General features: G+C 41.2%; 1 protein-coding gene across 2 annotated transcripts; it reads right to left on the bottom strand.

The window, feature by feature from the left end:
- Positions 1 to 140: 140 nt before the first annotated feature.
- Positions 141 to 19,716, bottom strand: mapk14a (mitogen-activated protein kinase 14a). Of its 2 annotated transcripts, none has more exons than XM_079524852.1 (12): positions 19,247 to 19,716; positions 15,866 to 15,995; positions 15,560 to 15,618; positions 13,232 to 13,343; positions 12,993 to 13,022; positions 10,703 to 10,750; positions 10,384 to 10,498; positions 9,565 to 9,636; positions 5,765 to 5,844; positions 3,963 to 4,041; positions 2,567 to 2,740; positions 141 to 1,627 (listed from the first exon to the last, which is right to left on the bottom strand). In XM_079524852.1, the coding sequence occupies exons 1-12, from the start codon at positions 19,363 to 19,365 to the stop codon at positions 1,560 to 1,562; spliced, it is 1,086 nt and encodes a 361-aa protein (XP_079380978.1). In that variant the 5' UTR covers positions 19,366 to 19,716; the 3' UTR covers positions 141 to 1,559. The 2 variants fall into 2 exon arrangements, with proteins under 2 accessions (XP_079380978.1, XP_079380977.1); XM_079524851.1 differs by lacking the exon at positions 5,765 to 5,844 and adding an exon at positions 6,311 to 6,390 and having other exon boundaries at positions 19,247 to 19,715.
- Positions 19,717 to 19,831: the final 115 nt, after the last annotated feature.

The following is a 19,831-nucleotide window of genomic DNA, read 5'->3' as shown; positions in this document are numbered from 1 at the left end:
TATACAATTGTGTTCTAATCTTAACCTCATTTTGTGATAATGTGAGCGTATTTACACAGCTAATGGGCTGAATAATGAGACTGAAACACACTAGATAAGAGCATCTGGCAAAATACATACAATAAACCAGACAATAAGGCTTAAAAATAACAGTCTTTATTTTTTTTTAATAAACAAAGGTATAATGATAATAGTTAATCTGCTGGACTGAAAATAGTTAAAGGGGGGTCATCTGATTGCTGAGGTAAACAACAGTATCTCCTCTGGGTTTAAATACCACCTCAACAGTATAAATACATCTAAATCCCTCATTCTTTTAGACATCTAAGCAATAGTTCTATTAGCGTGACATTTCAAATTCCTGTAAACGAACAAACCCTTGCATACATACAAACACTCACAAATGCGCGTGCACTCTCTCTCTCTCTCTCACACACACACAAACACACACACACAAAAGGATGTACATGCCGATAGTGATTGCTTAATGACAACCACCAAAAGTAAGATAAAAAAAGAAACCATATGGAACAGATATTTACAAAATTGTGAATAGATCGTGTAGCCACAGAAACATATTTGTGGGCGCAGTTTAGTGCCTGGTTGAGTGGCACTGTATTCATATGGCCAATCAGGCTCAGACTTTTGTTTCATCTTATTTAAATGTAGCCAAATGATGTCCCAGGGCATTGATTTCAGTTAAAATGTCAAGCTCCTTGAAAGGGCACTTTTCATAGAGCAAAATGAACATGTTTGGAATATTGGTGGCAAGCAGTGAAAGATCAATGATCTATACAGAGAATGAGTACATATTTTCAAGCTGTAAAACACAGACATACAGTATATGCCACCTCTCTCACAGTTATAAATGCCCTCCAAAGTAGTTAATACCATTTTTAAAGATAGTTCCTATGATATATGTAATGGTGACAAGCACACAGCAAAATCCTTTAACTGCAGAAATGGACCATTACAGGTCAATCTTTACGCCCTCAGTTAAAATTCTGGATTTTGATGGACATCATTCAATGGTCATTTTACAAACATGTGATACAGTGCTATGATTGACAGCTTGGCATAGTGAGTGGCTAGCAAACTAATATATTCCACTTATCAAATGATGGATACTAAAGCTATTCATAAGTTAATCCTAAATGTATGACACGCAATAGCACAGCTATTTAGTTCTGGACGTTTCAGCATCTCATGTTCTAAGTGTCACAGTGATGAGTCATCAAATTCTAATAAAACTTCCAAAGAATATAAAACAATTTCAGCTAAATAGATTAGAATAGATGTGTGACATTTTCCAGCAATAGACCATTAATATTAGTGGTTCACAGACAATAGTAGTGAGTAATTGGTCAAGCTTTATGAATGTCTATTCCTATCCACACTTTGGTATGTTTCCCTTACAAACAAACGTGGAGTTCTCTGATGATACAAATGATTGACTAAGAATTGTAGGCACTCTGACAAAAACAATTGTCTGAAAGGTTATGTAACACTAATGGTGATCTTGGACATGGATTAAAAATGCTGGATGTATATGGCAGGTCTCATGATTCCATTTCATCTCCATCAAACACGGATGGCTCAAAACTAATCACCTCCTCATAGGTTAGTCCTGGTGAATGGAAGAGAAAAGTCATCAAATACACTGATATGAATTAGGGCTGCAAACTGTCGATTATTTTCTATAAATACCTTTTTCAATTTTGAATATTAAAGAAGTGCGTTTTGGGTTATTTATCAACAACATTTAAAAAGAAGTCTGGTTAACCACATATGCCTGATTTTATTTTTCATTAAACAAGAATGTTGTGTAAACTAAAAATATATATATAAATATATTAAAATAAGATGGATCTACAAGCTCATAATGTGTTGCATAACAATGTGTTTGGAGCTTGTAGACGGGCTTTTTCCAGTATTTTGGGGATTTTATTTAAATTCAGGGTGAAAGAATTCCCCACCACTGAAAATTTATTTTCCAATTTTCCATCTTGTCCTATAACAATTTTATATTATTCTAGGGATGAAACAACTAAGAAAACAGAAAATGCAACACATTTAGGTAATAAAATAACTTGTAACTTAACATATCATGTAAATTGTAAACGTTTATGATGTGCTACCAAAATGTGAACGCTCATCTTTGTTGCATACATTATATAAAGAAAAGCTTTTTTTCCCTCCCTTCTTTTTAAATATTGTCAATAAACATATTAGCAATTTCAAAGATTGTCTGGCTTCGAATAACTTATGAGCATTAAAAAGATTTTGTATTTTATTACCTTATGTTACCATCATTTTATAGTTTAAATTAAATCAGATTAATCAAATAAAAAATGTATTGTATACGTTACAGCAAAATCGAGAAACCAGTAAAATCAAGAAAAAAGGAACGGGGGGGGGCGCCCGTTTTTCCGGCGCGGGAGGCTACACCCGTGTCCCTTTGAGGCAGTGGTTTTTCGATTTTACTGCAACATATACATCAACAGATCAATCAGTTATAAAATGTTTAGTTGCAGCCATACACTGTACAGGTCGCGATTACACCTACGTTTCCATTCTTCGATCTCCAGCTCGCGGCTCTCGAAGCTCTGATCGTAGGGATCAGCCACAGGCTCATCATCTGGGTCATGGTATTGGGCAAAATATGGGTGGGCAAGAGCCTCAGCTGCTGTAATCCGCTTGTCTGTGTCCAGAACCAGCATTTTCTCCAGCAGATCCACAGCTATGCAAAAAACACAATTGAGTTCATGATCATCATGATTTGCCAAACTCCAGCAAAACTTCAACATGGCTGGTAGGTTAGTCTACTCTACAGGCCACACTTCGGCAGGTAACAAGCCACCATTCAAGGTTCCCGCTCTAGATTTAAAAAGCTTATCAGCAGGCCAAGAGGAAGGTGTGAACAAACAAAAAAATCACACCCGTGTGAACTGAGTGGTGTAAGGTCTTATATAGACTGATCAGCTGTGGTCTGACGTAATGTCTGACGTAATGAAATCACACCCGTGTGAACTGGGTGACCATAGCAACCATGCTAATTTTTTGGTACGAACAGACAGACAGACAAACTAACAAAGCCAGTTGTAGGAGTGGTTTACACCACTCAAAAATCACCTGTGTGACGTGAGGGGCGCTCTTATCATCATGACGTAACATGTCGATTTGCTCAGACACATGACGTAAATTCTCCTTTCATTGTCAATGGCATTTAATGTTTGTGTTGGCACAAAAGGCCAATTTGCTCAGACACGTCGTAAATTCGTAAAATGTGACACGAGTAGATGTCCTTCCCCTGTCAAAATCAGTATTATTTTTCCATGGTCCATCTTAGCCGGGTGGAGCAGCCAACTAGTACACTGGCCTCTTACTCCTCATGAGTCACACATACCAGAGTTCTATTCCGGCTACGGCCATGCCTTGCATCTTTGCGTTCGGGCTATGGGATGCTTGATCTGTCGTCGTGTGGGTGTGTGTGAATGTATTGTATGTAATGTATAATGTTATAAAAATATTATTGAAAAACAAAATAAAAAAAAACTTGGTGTCCCAAAGTTTAACTAAGCATCTAGGCTACTGTGTCAAAGTCTGCAAATACGTTTGACTGCGCACATCCCCGGGTATGGACTAAGATATTCTGGGTTCAACAATGGAATTTTACACCATGGCCTTGGAAGGGCTCAAGTATGATGCATGACATTTTAGCTCAAGTTTAGATTGACTAAATAATTGAAATACTTTATCAGCCAGCTCTCCTGCACACAGAAATCAAATATAACTCAATCAAAATGAGATAACAAAGTATTGAAAAATAAAGCTATATTGATTACTGTATGGACAATCTATATTTTGAGAGTGAAAACACACACAAACTAAAATAACTAGGTAAAACAGAAACTTCCCAAAATGTAACACTGTTAAGAAAGCCCCAGTTCTGCTGCCATTACCTTGTGGATTGGCACCAATGAACACATCAGCAAAATTCCTCTTTGGCATCTGTGGTAAAGAGTTGATGTAGTTCCTGGCCTGGGAAGATATGCAATTCAAATGTCAACACCCACTAAACACTACTGGTCACCCACATTCACAACTAACTGTCTTTTGTAATCCCCTTAGATAGCACTTTTTGTAGACTTATAGCATGTTATGTAGACAGCACTAGAATTGCATTGTATGTAGTCAGTCATAGCACTTCATAGTACATATGTATAGCATAGTATAGTATATATGTATAGTTTATATGTATAGTCTCATTATATAGACATTCCACTGTTACATTCTTAGCTTACGCATGTTTCATGATATGATAACTACTTTTTATGTATGTGATGTATTGCCATGCTTTTTGTTCTTGCTTAATGTAAATCGCTCTGGATTAAGAGCGTCTGCTAAATGCCTAAATTGTAATTAATTATTATAAGTCACTAATTATTTCATAATTTTCTATTTATAACTATACTCTATGCTATTTTGACATGTGTATGCATAGTAATATACTGTATTAGTCTCAGGTCTATGCTGTCTTGAATGTCTTTTCACTATACAGTATATGAATTATTGTACCATGTATGTTAGTACCGTCACTGACACTCAAAACATGTAAATTTATCTCTGAACCAACACAAAGGTAACTTGTGTTGTATCCCTACATTGTCTTTTCACTCTATTCTGAAAAAAGAAGAAGCAAAAAAGTGAACCACATGAAGAGTGCTGTTGGGAGAGGACAGGTGTTGTGATTGTGCAGACAGAGAACAAGTAATAGAAGAAGGAAGAACCTCGTGGACGAGTTTGAATGCAGCACGTCGTTAGTAACCAACGTTAACAGGAACTTCAGTGTCAACGTTGATTTTCGGATCTCTATTCACTGACCACATTGTTGTTGGGTAATTGTTGATTCAAACACAAAATCTGCTACAGATCATTTGAGCAAGCACTACAATGCATTTACTACTGTGCTGCTGCTTTAGGTAACGAGTTAGGAGCTACTGGTAGCAATCATGGTTTCAATCACATGCTGCAAGCAGGTCAAATGCCACCCAAAAATACTTTAAGTGCAATTAAAGTAAAAGTAGGGTTCTTAAGTTTGTCACAAATGGCGGTTTAAGTTAAACACAACTATGTTCCAGTTCTATCATTAAATGTTATAGAATACTCCCACTGGCTTTATCACCGTTAATACTCTTTATGTCTATACAGTTTGAGCTGACTACCTCTCTGTACAGATGCAGCTTTGGGGTAAAGGCTAATGTACAATCGATTACATACATTAGCCCCCATATCTATAAATCGATATATATTTTGCCGTTTCTCCCCAAACATCTCTCTCAATTTAGTCATTGCCATTTCCCCATGTGTACTGTGTTCTTCAAGAACTGCTTCTTTACAGCAGTAAGTTCCACTAGGAAGTTCAAAGAGGTTCAAGCTTTTCCCCCATTGTTGTTTGACAATCAAGGAATTGCTAGTGCTGCGACAAGGACGCTGCTGTCGACCTGCAAACACTGCCATTGTATTCGTTGGAGCACCCAGCCAAGCCGTAGGGTGGGACTGAACCCGGATCTTTACATCTACGGCACCCAGACACCCCAAATAAGGATTATTTTCAGCTACAAATACTAGTATTTGTTGTACAATTGTTCGACAAAGTATACATTAGCCTTACGCTGAAGTGCTACATAAGACCAGATATAACGTGTAAGACTGGTCTGGTCCACTCCAATCTAAAGAAATCAACTATTTGGATCCTGCTCACCTCATGGCTGGGCATCCTGCTTATTAGAGATGCAGGTGGTGTTCCTGTCAGGCGCATTATCTGTTGAAGCTGGTTTATATCTATAAGGCTTGGGTCAAGGGGAGTATAGCGATACAGCAGAGTTGGTTAACAAGCGTGAGGCTTTGATCCTTTAGTTGCCCTATAAAGCTTTGTGTGAAAAGAAACTCCAGTGTGGAAGTATTGTATGAAAAGGCATGAAGAGAGACAGGTTAGGACTGATTTAGACAGATTTAGAGAAGATGATAACCACAATTACATGCTTTATAAAAGAAGTGTACTGTCAATCAGTAAACAAGAAAGCCCAAGTTAAATCAACTATGGCACATTTATCAAAGTGTCATCCAATTCACTCGGGTAACAAAGTGGAAACCAGGTGTTGAGGATTCTGCACAAATTTACAGAATCGAAGGGTGCAACGCATGCTGAAAATGTGTTAGCAGATAATTACAAATTGATGCACAACACACAGCATGGCATGTAGGCAAATTAGGAAGAACAAGACCTTGCACAGTTTTGTGAACTCACAGACTCTGAAGATATTTTCATCAAGAGCTCTGGCCCTGGCGTTCCAACGAGGAGCATGATTAGCTTCAACTGATCAATGTCTACCAGCACGGTAAAGGAAGATGAGATGCTGGACAAGGGAGACCATGGACCTGATCCATTACTAGTCTGTATCTTCCTTGTGAAACCAACATTACTTTCTTGTTGTGACATTTATATCAATTATCAACATACACTATTATAGTCCACTCACAAGATGCGACATAGAACAAAGGGTCTTTATATTTACATCAATACATCATATCCGAGTGGTTGAAATTATCAGTGGAGGCAGCCTCTATTCTCCGTTAAATTAGGGAGGGAAAAAAAAGAGAAAAGATGGTGGACAGTCTTGTTGTACATATGTAAAGGCTTAATTAACTGTTAGTCTGACTCTGAACACACTGGCAGATGTAGAAAGACTAAACAATGAAGCCAAACAAACGGTCTACAGATTATGTACTTTAAGACTAAATGTAATGTAGGCAGAGAAGGGAGCAGGGCCAAGGATGCATACTACTGACGGAGTTCAAACAAACCAGAGGAAAACTCTGCAGCAAAGGGTGCTGCACCAGGAGGCAAATACAGCAACATGTTCTTGTTGTTTCATGTTGATAGGAACATAAGGACATCTCAGTTTGCTTCAAGCTAGCCTGCTGCAGCCAGTGTGATTTCTGGTCTAGAGGGGCGTGTGCTGTCGAAAACAGCCGGTGGATCCAATTGGTTCACCAAAAATAAAAGCCTGGGTACCAAGGCTAGCTTCAAGTTGAATGAGTGAAGCAGAAAGTCAGTGGAAAGCATTGTAGGCAGAAGCGGGAATAAAGAATCCCAGATAGAAGAACAGAACACGTTGGCAGACTGAGGCAGGGGAGCAGACAGTGAGTTACGTGTAGGCATTAAGGACAGGTGACCATGGCTGCCAGTGGACTCGTAACCTTTCCTTGGGGCACTCTCAGCGTGCCATGTGAGACAACAACAAAAAAGCCAAACAACGTACGTGGTCACCATGGAGAAAGCTGCAAGAGGCACAGCTGTCAGTGTCAAACCATTATGCTATGCCTTAGTAAAAGCTTGAATAGTAGTTATAAACAGGATATCTACAGGTTTAGCCAAGTCAGATTTTAAGACTTTTTGTACCACTCAGAATTATGTTTAAGACCGATTTATATATATTTTTTTAAAAGCCCACGGCGACGCCAACAACTCAGATTTAGGGTCAATTTTGAACCAATATTTTATTATTATATACGAGTTCCCTAGCGATCCTTTACTGTTATTGGTAGAAGTTGTTGGCAAATTTAGCAAATAGTTTGCAAATTTACAAAATAAATTGACCTATAATTAAACAACACTTCATTACTAGGCTTTCCAAATATTTTTCAAGCAGACAGATGTGCAATGTGTGCACTGGCACCTTTTTTTTAATCCCACGATTTTGTAACCCATTTCTTCACCCAGTGTCAATTATCTAATGTAATCCTGGGCTCTACACTCCCTCCGCCAACCTGGGGAGAGCAAAGGACTAACCTCATGCTTCCTTCTATGCATGAGCATCCAAGCAGCTTCTTTTCACCCGACAGGGGGGAGTTTCCCCGGTTGGACGTAGCGTGAGGCAGTTTAGGGACCAGGATTACTGCATGTTTTTTGTGAGGGAACCTACCCTAGGGGACACGGGAAGAACATGCAAACTCCACACAGAAAGACCCTTTCGCCAACCCCACCTAGCGGGCACTGATGACGCGGAGGAGAGAACACGGCCCCAGCGCCCCCATCGGGAATCGAACCCAGGACCTTCTAGCTGTGGGGCGACATTGCTACCGACTGCGCCACCTGTACTGGCACTTTAACTGTTTCAGCGCCAGTGCAGTAGTGGCCGCTAGCGCGCCAGTGCCAGACATTTTTGAAAAAAATACTAAAATGGCCGACCATCAGTTCCGGTTCAAACACTAAACAACATCCACTAGCTATTTGAAAGGTCAGCTCAGGAGGTGATCCGATCTAAGTCAAATTAAGCTCTAATCAAGCCCTGAATATCGCATTTTGAGCATATTATGATCCATAATGCACATAAAGACCGTGCGTATTTTGGCTGTTTTTAGGTAAACGTCACAGATCGTTAGCAGGACCGTACTTATTTTATGTTTTTCCCCTGGATTATGGGGAATAAAACAAATCTCGGGATGCCGGGCATGGCATCCATTGCAACGGTGAATTCATTTCGTTTTCTCGGGGCCGGTGCGGAACCAGTTATAAAAGACATATTTATACTTTGTTGTACGACGGTATTGCACACGACAAATAGCTGTGTTAGATTCGTTTACAACGTGTCGCTCCGCTCCTCATTGTGAGCTTGTAGATCGGCAATTTACACAAGCTTAGCACAGCTCAAATGGCATGCTGCGTTTATACATAAATGCAGTATTTAGCGTTATTATTTAGCATTATTTATCAGTTAAGAATCACAGGGTGATTGTAGTATCCGCCATCATTCAATTGGATTAGATCCAGTTGGTTGTCAGGAATAGAAAAAAACAAATATGTTGTTATGCTATTGCTTAATAACAATGGCTTGAAATTATAATATCAATGTTAATTAACTCTCATTAACCCAGTCGGTTTATCACCTGAATAGATTGTATTGCTAATGCTTGCTGGAGGCTGGAGCTTAATGAATTTAAGCCTTTTTCTCTTCTTTTCAAGTTATTTTTAAAGCCTTATTTGGACAGGAATAAATCGTTCTTTAATAATGGCAAACTCCAGCAGACACTCTGTATGAGGTCAAGAAACCCCCCACACTGTGAGAATCTTTTCCACCCTAATTTTTAAGTCCAATGACAGCACACTGGTGGGGCTGAGCAGACAAGCACAAATGCAATAGCCACTTTCTGCACCGTCTGCTAACAAATCCGTTTGCTCACCTCTCACTGAAAATGAATAATGTCTAGGCAGCTCTAACAAGCTCTTTTGAGATAAATAATTGATTGATAAATAAACCATATGAAATCATTTACTGCAACAATTAGCTTTTTTCTTGCCAATAAAAGCTCTCTCATAAAAGCATCATAAATCAGCGCTTCAACAGCTGTGTCAAAGTGTGCTTAGCCCTTGTTATTTAGTAGGTGCATTGTGCACCAGAGCAAGAGCTCAGGGTGTGGCCTCCTCAAATGAACAGAGGCTCTTGCTTAAACATTCATACGCAGAAACCACAAAGGGGTGAATCCCAGTGAAAAGGATACGGTCTGTTCCAGGAAATAGAGTCCTTCCAGTGAGAAGTTCTGCCATTATACACCCCACAGACCAAATGTCCACTGAAATAGAAGGAAGGAAACACAATACAAACATAACATTTTATGACTATAATAAACAGCATTTTATCACAACACATAATGGAAAGTTACTGATCAACACCACAGATATCAGCAGCTACAGAAGCAACGTTACATGCAAACTGGGCCTCTCTTCATAGTGTTGGCTTCATTTTCCATTCTGTCCTTTTCATGGAAAGAATGTGAGGCTGGCTGAATGTTGCCAGCAGCACTGAGAGGTTGGTATGTTTGTAGCACCTATGGTGCCAAGCACTACAAGTGAGCATTCAATTTCCGACTAAACAGTTTTGCTGTGCTTCAAATTGGTTCTAAATAACAGAGTAGCTCCCAAGTCAATGACTTGCGTCAAGTCTCTGTTTAGCACTATTTTTAGCACCAATGGATAGAGGCTAAGCAGTTGTACATTTGGGCTGCAACTGTCAATTATTCTCATAGTGATTATTCTATCGGATACTTTTTATGATTGACTTTTCGAATAATAATCAACAGTGTATTTTAAATGTATTTTTTAAAATGTATATCAACTAACCAATTAACCACTTACAGTTCATGTCTATAAATAAAACAATATAAATGTATATATAAATGACATGCCCAAAATAGAGATCATTTATCTCTATTGATCATTTATTTTATTAAATTAAAGATTTATTTATTTTACATAATCAATTAAATCAATTAGTTCAATTAACTGTTGCACCCCTAAAGCAGCTGTAAACATCTTTCTACCTGTCATGTTGTAATGCATCCAGTTCAACATGATCTCTGGAGCCCTGTACCAGCGAGTGGCTACATAGCCAGTCATCTCATCATCTGTATGCCGTGCCAAACCAAAGTCCAGGATCTGAGAAGATGACAGAAGAGAAAATGTAGGTTATTATTACACAGATCAAGACCAATAATTGTCTAAAAGCTCTGCTAGCGCCCTCTAGAGACTGTGCTGCTCCTTACACAAGCCAACTGGCATTACCAAGGAATGCAGGAGAGGGAAAACGGGAGAGAGAGCCCATTTCACCCACACAATAATCCAAATCAGTACTTTTCTCACCTTCAGTTCACAGTCCTCATTCACAGCCAGGTTGCTAGGTTTCAGGTCCTAGAAGGACAGAATGTGGCAGTTAATTATGATGTAATGTGATGACATGTTAATATAGGCATTTCATATAATTTAAAGGTTGTATCATGACTGCAAAACATTATGAATGAGCATCGTACAAATATGATGGCACCTGGTATGGCCACCTCTTTTGCTACTCCCCATCACCAACCTTACAGCTTTTTGTTTATTTTACTGGTTCCTTTTGCATCATTTTCACCACAAATATACAGAGCAACTTGAAGTTGAGTGACGACAGACACAAGTAGCTGGACATACCGGTAATGTAATATGTGACCCACATATCGACATAGTAATGACCAAGGTTTTTACAACCATTTTGAGTTATTACACACCAACCATCCCGGAGGAGCCCCCCCCCATCCCACATACGGCTAACACGACCATCACCGACGCCGATGTGTGCAAGTCAATAAAGCGCCTCAACCCTCGCAAAGTGGATCAGGCCAGACGGCGGGTGAACAGCAGAGTAGCATGTTCACGGACATATGGAACCTCTCCCTTTCCCTGTGTGTGTACTGTACATGCTTCAATTCATCGACTATTGTTCCAGTGCCAAAAGAAGACAAAGGAGCTAGAGGAGGGAGACTGGACCCCAACACCATCTACAAGCCTGCTGTGTAGAGAATGTCAGCAGCTTCAAAGGCAATGCCTCCAAGATCCTACAGAACCTCCAACAGTGGCACCATCGAGAGCATCATCACTGGATATGTAACTCCCTGGCATGGGAATTGCACTGCACTCAACTGCAAAGTGCTGCAGAGTGCAGAGAGTGCACCACCCTCTGCAGATGCTATAGGACAGCCTAGATAATTAGTAGATGAGAGTTTCCCTTCATCCAGGATATCTACACAACGGACCCCCCCACACACAGACACACAAAATGCACATTATAAAGGCAGGACCAATTGGGGATGTCAACAGCTCACCAATTATACATTGATTAACAACGTATTGGATTTTTATAGCTATGTTTTGGACCATTTCACAAAGAAGCATGAAAACGTTGCAACACCGACACTGTGCTCAAATACAACAGCAGCACGAGTAACATGCTAAATAAATTACAAGCAACCATGCTGTCCAAGCGGTATATTATGCACAGATGGGGATGCAAAAAATGTATGCGATGCCGCTGCGGCTGCTCCTCAGACACAACTATGTTACATCTGTATCAGCATGGACGGCTTGACAAAAACAATCTGCTAAAGCACAGCCAAAGACCGCATTTGAGCTGTGCAGATTGTGACATAAAAATATTATTACTACAGCAGTTGAAATAAACAAGCATTTTTATTTCAACTGCTGACAAGCATTTTTCATTTCAGGTTGGGTACCTGGGTCATCAACATTATTTCAGCCTTAGGCTACACGTTAATAGAATATATATATTTTTAAATCCTGTTAAAAATAACATTTTCCTCGTTTTTGAGTGGTGCAACCACTCCTATAGACAGCTATGTGTGTCTCTGGCTGGCTGCCTGGCTGTGTCTGAGCACGAAAATTGCGATTGGTTTGTTTGCACAACCAAGTGTCACTGTTGCGCAGCCTAACATACACACACATATTAACTGTATGATGATTTGGGGTGTTACAGTACAGTACAGTGACAGTAGGCTACAGTACAGTGTGGGGGCCCACCTGGGGACCCCCACATGGTAACTCTGTAATTTCTCAACCATTTCAGACACGAGGCGGCTCGCCGGAACCGGGCCGGCCCCCTGGGCGTGCTCATGGGGGTCTGGATGTTCCAGGGACCCCCGGGGGACCCCCCGGAGACCCCCACATGGTAACTGTCATTTCTGAACCATTTCAGACGCGGGGCGGCTCGCCGGAACCGGGCCGGCCCCCTGGGAGCGTTCTTGTGTGTCTGCAACTTCCGGGGACCCCCTGGGGACCCCCACACAGAGTGGCACCACTCACTTCACACAGGTGTGATTTTTCTATATAGTATAACTGGATGTAAGCATACCAATTGAAATTGAATTTTTAAAATCATAGTGTTCTACTATTTACACAGTAGAACAGAAGACCATGTTTTTTACTTCCCTCTTTCCCACAGTGTTTGTACAAGGCCTGGTCCTGACTCCGTCATGTGGAAGAGCCCATAAAGCAATACAAGATGACACACCGTTTTCAAAATGGGTCAGAGACAAACTGAACGTTTTCCATTTCAGAGATGAATCATACAGTAGCAGACAAAAAAAAACAAGGCACTTACTCTGTGAATGATGTCTGCTGAGTGGATATACTGAATGAAAGATGGGGGGAAAGCATTAAAACCACCTTAACGTCATCAATTAGGAGTTGCATTGATCTAGCACCACATTAGAGTTTGTAATCAATTTGTAGCAGTGCAATTTATTTTTACATTTAGCCAACATTTAGTCCAATCTTGATACAACCGACTAAGCATAACAAGCCTTTGGTGTCAATGCATTTCATTAGAACATGCTTCACCTTTAACCCCCGAAGTATCTGGTAGATCAGAAACTGAACATGGTCATCTGTGAGTTTCTGACACTTGACTATGTTGTTGAGGTCAGCACCCATTAGATGAGTCACAAGATACCTGCCAATCACAAAGTAGAACAGTTAGAAACACACCAGGGAGAGCCGGTAGTGACTAATAGTGTGTCAGCAACGTAGTTTCAGCAACCCTTGGTCAATTCCTGCAGGAGGCAGACGTGTGTTGCATCTCTTATCCAATTCCATATTCTGTCTAATATAAAGCAAAGAACAAAATAATGTTTAAAAACATTTGAATTCACAGCTAGAAGACAGGCCGACATTATTAAAAAATGTCCATTTCATAAATGGCTAAATTGAAATAGTTTAGACATAAATGTTATATGTATATATTGTATATAGAGGAGGCCTTTGAACCACCCAGGGCACTAATTTTGCATGTGGCTCTGTGAACTCTTGAGTTCAAACCGGTTTAACGGCTGCTTCGCCTGATTCACACGCTCTCCAGAGGATAGAACAACCTCTTCACAAATGGAATGTCATTAATGCAGCCCACATAAATAAGTGGCCCAGCATCAGTAATTCAAAACTAATGCCACCATCACGGTTACAAAAGCCCAAACAGTGGCAAGCGCTTCTGAAGCCAGTCATGAACAGGAGGCTTTAGTGCAGTTTTTTTGCAAACCAAACTACACACAGGCATGTGTCCGCTTCACCAGCCTGCTGCTCAACAGTTACATGAATGCTCTTCTATTCTCACACTGCAGCGAGCGAGTGCTTAAAATAGTTCTCGGTTGAGCTTGAACTTGTCCTCATTACCCCTCTTCTCCCTGACATAAGCAGTCGGCAGCGTTGGGAGCACATGCACTCTGCAGAGTTCACCAGGCACGAGGGGGAAAAAAAGATACACTGTATATAAATAGGGAAGCCTCATACAATTTGATCTATGGAACTCTCCCCTATAGAAACAGGAGTAGAGCACAGAAGAGCCTTGCCAAAGCAGTGTTAGTCAGTGTGTATATTTTTAGAGCTGAAGGGAAGCACACAGTTCCAGCACCTGCATATCCGGGATTTTTCCTGGATAGCACCACATGAGGAACCTTTGCACTGTTCCAGTAGACGTGCGTAGTGTACCATCTGTGCACACATACAGTAGATATGCATGGACAGAAAATAGCAGACTATAATAAAGACTCCGACCACTGAGTCCATGTTAACGTTCATTATGCTGTGTGCAGCAATGGGAAAATCTCCATTACACTGCAGGCATTTATCTTTCCACATCGCCTTCTTTCTCTCACACCCCAACCACACAATGAACCGCATGCTTGGCTGCAGAGACTCAGCCTATATGGGTTAGTGAACTTGCATGGCCCGCTGTCCTCGGCTGCATGATGTTAAGTAGGACAGTGAAGTAACTTTAGAGGGCAGTACACTGTTCAGATGGTAAACAAGAAAATAAAACGTGGCCCGGGCCGCCGGCGTGGTGGTCCGGGCACCCTAGGCTGCAATGCCAGCCCGACAGCATGTTGCAGGTTCGAATCCCGATGACGTTTGCTGTGTGTCACTCCCCATTTCCTGTCAGTCTACTGTCCTATCAATAAAAGGCATAAAAGCCAAAAAAAACATCTAAAAAAAAAAAAAGAACATTTGGCCAACATCGTCCTTATAAAGTATAACGTGCCATACGCTAAAGATCAAAAACCTACGCAGCCGTTGGTATCACTTCCTACCACAGCTATTGTGAAAGCTACACAGTAGGCATGTAGAACACACATTGCTTTTGTGCAGGAGGTGTGAAACTGTGAACCCCCACTGAAGCAGGCCCAGGCGTGAGCGCCTGACGCGCTCACTCTGGCATCCACACACTCAGCGGAGCAAGCGGTGTAGACCAGTCAGACCTCTGAGTCACAAGACAGTTGCTTCCTTTTTCCAATGGCTTTCAATGTCAACAAACAATATCTACCAGGTTGCCAGCTCGTTTGCATGGTTGCTTTATTATTATGTTATATTTAACAAAGCCAGGAACATGGACCAAGGAACAAGGAAGGAAAGCCAGTGGCGAAACCACTGTTGTGTAGCTGTGAGAGACTGGATAATTTAACAGATTCTAAGAAACATTCCATTGCATTTAGTCGACTGGCTGACCTCCAGGTGTTTCCCAAGCACAGCCTGCCTGCCCTGCTCTGTGTCCTGGACAAAAAGTATGGCCACTACAATATGGAATGATGTTGGACTGCAAGGTGGAACCCGCACTCTGACTGCACAGAGACATGTTGATACTAAAGGGTCAGAATATTCAAAGCATGTTCAACTTACACATCATTGAACTCCTCCAGAGAGGTTGCAGGGGTGAAGACATCTAGAAGACCAATCACCTGCAATAGCAATGAGACAACAGTAGAGTCAACAATGCAAAGAACAGAGGCACTGGGCCATGTACCAGCAGGAGAAACCATTTTAAATAAACACCAAATTTGTTCCAACACAGAGACTCTGGGGGCATTATATATCAGGCGACAACTAGTTTCCATCGTTGATCTGTTTCAAGGCTAATAGGTTTTTAGAGCCTTGCCATATCTTTCAGTTAATGACACAAGAGTGGCAAAAAAGTGAGAGACTCACATTCTCATGTTTCATGTGCTTCAGAAGTCGCAGCTCTCGATATGTTCTCTTGGCATGGATGATGGACTGAAACGGCCGGGAGAGTTTCTTCACAGCTATCTTCAGGCCGGTTTTCTCATCATATGAGGAGCTGTTTGAAACAAGAGGGGTAAAGCATTTTTAGATAAAATAAAGTAGGTATATCAGACAAAACTATCCCAGGAATACTGTAGAACTGAAGCTGAAAGTCTGAAGGACGAAGGAGAGGAGGAGATGCTCTGACAGGATTAGATTGCAGGCCATCTGGTGTCCGACTTCTCTGAAGACACAATATTATTTTTTAAACGGAATAAGCTAAACAAAAAAAAGCCCATGCAAGACATCTACTCAGCAGCATTGCACACCTTTATGAATAAACCATGGTTATCATTTTAAGAGAGATGAGAAAACCCTGTTTCAAATAGCTCACTGTGGGCTGAGGTGGCTATGCAAAACACATCAAGTGCTGCAAGATGGAAAAGGGTGGACATCAGCTGAAAATGTCATTTCTCAGCACATTCATTCAGGCCAACCTTGCCTGCCTGGATTCCATCAGAGACTTGAGGGAGAACCGTCTCTCTTGCACTTCCCCCTGCTCATGAATCTCAGCCAGCCTAACCACAGCCATGGGCAGTCAGCCACTACAGATACCTACTGCTCTGCAACCCACATAATTCAGTCAGTTCCTCTCTAAGTCTTATAGGAACTGTGTTTCTCCTCAAGGGCAGGGGCTTCACTGAGTGTGTTGCGTTGCGTTTGGACGGCATCAAAACATGAACCAGGGCGAATGGATGACCCCGTCCAGACGACGTCCAAACGCAACTATCGGCAGTGGAGCGCCCTGATTAAAACGGATGGTGACGCAATGGCTACAGTGGAGCCCTGGCGTAATGCTGGGCAGATGCAAAAGATACAAAGCTGCAAAACTACACAGCGTATTTGTAGCTTTATATCTGGAGTTGAAATCAGCTCAACTTTTTTGTAGCCCTTGTAGCTTTTGTAGCAGCTACAAACGGTGGATATATCTTTGTATCTTCATGTCGCTGGCTTCCATTGAAAATGAAAGGTAGACTGTATCTTTGCATCTGCCCGTATGAACGCAGCATAAGGAGACATAAAGTATTGTCTGCAATGCATGGAGTGCACACGTTAAATAATTTGGACATTTGAGATAAAGAATACAATAAGTTAATTAGTGTCATTTGTAGAAGTGAATATAAATCTTGGACGTGTATAGACGTCTTTTATATCAAAACCATGGGGTGCCTTGGACGTGTAAAGGCGTCATTAGGTATTTTTTATTGATATAAAAAAAATGTACTCCCTGATTCGTGCATGCTCACTTCCGTTCACTTCCTTGTGTGTGGCTCCAAAATAATGGCTTTTATCTCCTAATCTAGGGAACTCTCCATGGGTTTGACCAATGGGCCAATGTTCCGTCTTAATTTCTGACTTCAGCATGGCTCTCGTTTGGAATATAAACGCTTCTAGAGAGACTTTAGTGTGACCAGCGTGAGGTAAGAATGGAAGATTATGCCTCCCGGTTTTGGGTGGGAACGGAAGGCGGGGTTTTTCCAGAGTAAAATATACCATATCTGCTGGCACTCTAACTCTAGTGCGCATTCTAAGTGTTAAGAATGAAATGGCTGAATGAGGAAGAACTTGATAGGCCTGCACAGAGAGAGCACTGACCTTAACCCTTGAACCCTACCAAACACCTTTGGAATTAATTGGAATGGCAAATGCGAGCCAGCCCTAATCGCCCAACATGAAGTATCTGACCTCGCTAATGGTCTTGTAGCTGAATGGAAGTAAAATAGTAGACAGATGCCAGGTTTATTTGTGGACTTAGCATCATATAGTACTGTGTATACTAGTGTGTGTGTGTGTGTGTGTGTGTGTGTGTGTGTGTGTGTGTGTGTGTGTTTTCTTGCTTATTGTAAAGCGCTCTGGATTAAGAGAGTCTTGTAAAATGCCTAAATTGTAACTTGTAAATTGCATAAATAGTGAAAAACTATCCCAGAATAATGGAGAATGTAGCAAAGGGACCAACACCTCCACAATGCCATTCAGCTACAAGACCATTAATGAGGTCAGTCAGACACTGGCAGAAAGGGTGTCGACTGACTCTTGGTCATATTGTGTGCGTTACATAGGGTTAGGGTTACATGATGTGTGTGTAAAACTTAAATGGAACACTTGTGAAAAGCATTGTAACATGCACCATTACTTGATTATAAAATAAATGGTCCACCATGAATGGATGGCATAAACACAACAACAGCATTTAAGTCAATGTCCTGCTTAACAACACACACACACACATATATATATGGCCAATGTACTGCTGCACCGGCAGTAATCTGACCAGCAACAGATTATCATATTGCCTAGCAACAGCACAGCTGTCTACTTTCCAGTGCAAAACAAACATCTGTCAGTCTGTCAACTAAGTCAATAACAATGCTGTGTTCTACACAAGAGCATTACAAATACAACATGAATGTATTTGTGCATTGTAAATTAATGTAAGATATGGTCAAACATAAACTCCTTAACCAAAGGATCATATTATGAAAATCATCTCTGCCCTTATGAAAGCCTGTAGGAACATAAACATAAATCATGTAATTACACATCTGCAACAATGCTTAGAGAAAATATTCAATGTTGAGAGGGGGGGGGGGGGGGGTATTTGTATTATCATTATTCAAAGTCCTCACTGAAACCAGTACCACAAATCAGTCAGCAGCATCCTCCAAAACAAATGACAAGGTTTGTGCGTGGTTGTGTGCACAATCACATGCAAGGCTAACAAAACAGTAACTGGGATGATCATCAACTGCTATACATTGTGTGTGTGTGTGTGTGTGTGTGTGTGTGTGTGTGTGTGTGTGTGTGTGTATTTTTTTTTTTTATATAGAACATCGTTAAAGTAACCTTTTGTGAGGACAACACTAGGCAGTCATGATTGATTACTGTCAATCATGACTGCCTGGTGGTGTCCTCACAGCGCCCACACATTACCAGAAATGGGTAACACTTCCCTGTAGCTAGCTGATAATATCAATTCACCACAATTTCCCGCACGGTTGTTATTCAGACATATCGGGTTGAGGTTATTACAAGGGAAGGAACAGTACAGCGTACAATGTGTGCATGTTCTCACACACAATGATTCACAATCACATCGTGGTTCCACCTTGCTAGCTAACGTTAGCTAGTATAGGTGGTAACGTTATAGAACGGGAAGGCTAACTTTTTTAGCATCTGCAGGATAGGCCTCGTCTAAATGAATGGAGCGACTATAGTCAGGCGAGCTTAAGGTCTAAAAGCATAGATAAAAAACAAACAAGCATTTACCACACAGATCCGTAGGCCCCAGAACCGACGGGAGAAAGGTTCTGGTACCGCTCAGGAACCTCCCAGACAGTTTTGTTGACCTCCTGTCGATAGAACTTCGGTCTCTCTTTCTGCGACATTCCTGCAGAACAAGTCACGAAGTTGACTTCTGCTTTCCTTTTTTGCTAAAGGTGGGTTGCTTACTTGCTTTGCTACTAGTTGGAGCCGTGCAACAACAACCTAAGTACGCTTCGTTCGTGTGTATCGAGGCCAGCTAGATAATAATTTCTTGCCGTTACGGAATCTCTTGTTTATGCTTATATCCCTTGTCCAATAGGTTGCTTGCAGCACAGTTTGCATGCAGGCTTAAAGTTAAAACGCTCTTCTTCACTCTGTCTGTCTCTGTGTCCTGGTCCTACTCCACTTGCTTGCAGCTCCCGAGATTTCGCCCCTCTTGCAACATTTTGATATCAAGTGTCGCGAGATAGTGGCACGCGATGACCGTTATACTCACTTTGGTTCGTTGCGCACCGAAAAGAGCAGATCTACAAGCTCATATCGCTGCACACTGCGAAGCGCTTTTGAGTTTGTAGATCGGCTATTTTG

This window comes from Electrona antarctica (assembly GCF_951216825.1).
Source record: "Electrona antarctica genome assembly, chromosome: 2".
Classification (NCBI taxonomy): domain Eukaryota; kingdom Metazoa; phylum Chordata; class Actinopteri; order Myctophiformes; family Myctophidae; genus Electrona; species Electrona antarctica.
Note: the sequence above shows the minus strand (reverse complement) of the source record. Positions and strands in the feature narration are given on the sequence as shown.

What these genes read in the sequence shown, in the direction of transcription:
- mapk14a (XM_079524852.1), bottom strand. Translation starts at nt 19,365, where the DNA reads ATGTCGCAGAAAGAGAGACCGAAGTTCTATCGACAGGAGGTCAACAAA. An exon ending in GGGGCCTACGGATCTGTGTG is followed by an intron (nt 15,996 to 19,246) that starts GTAAATGCTTGT and finishes TGTTTCAAACAG; the next exon opens with CTCCTCATATGATGAGAAAA. An exon ending in GCAGGATGCCCAGCCATGAG is followed by an intron (nt 4,042 to 5,764) that starts GTGAGCAGGATC and finishes ATATCTTCCCAG; the next exon opens with GCCAGGAACTACATCAACTC.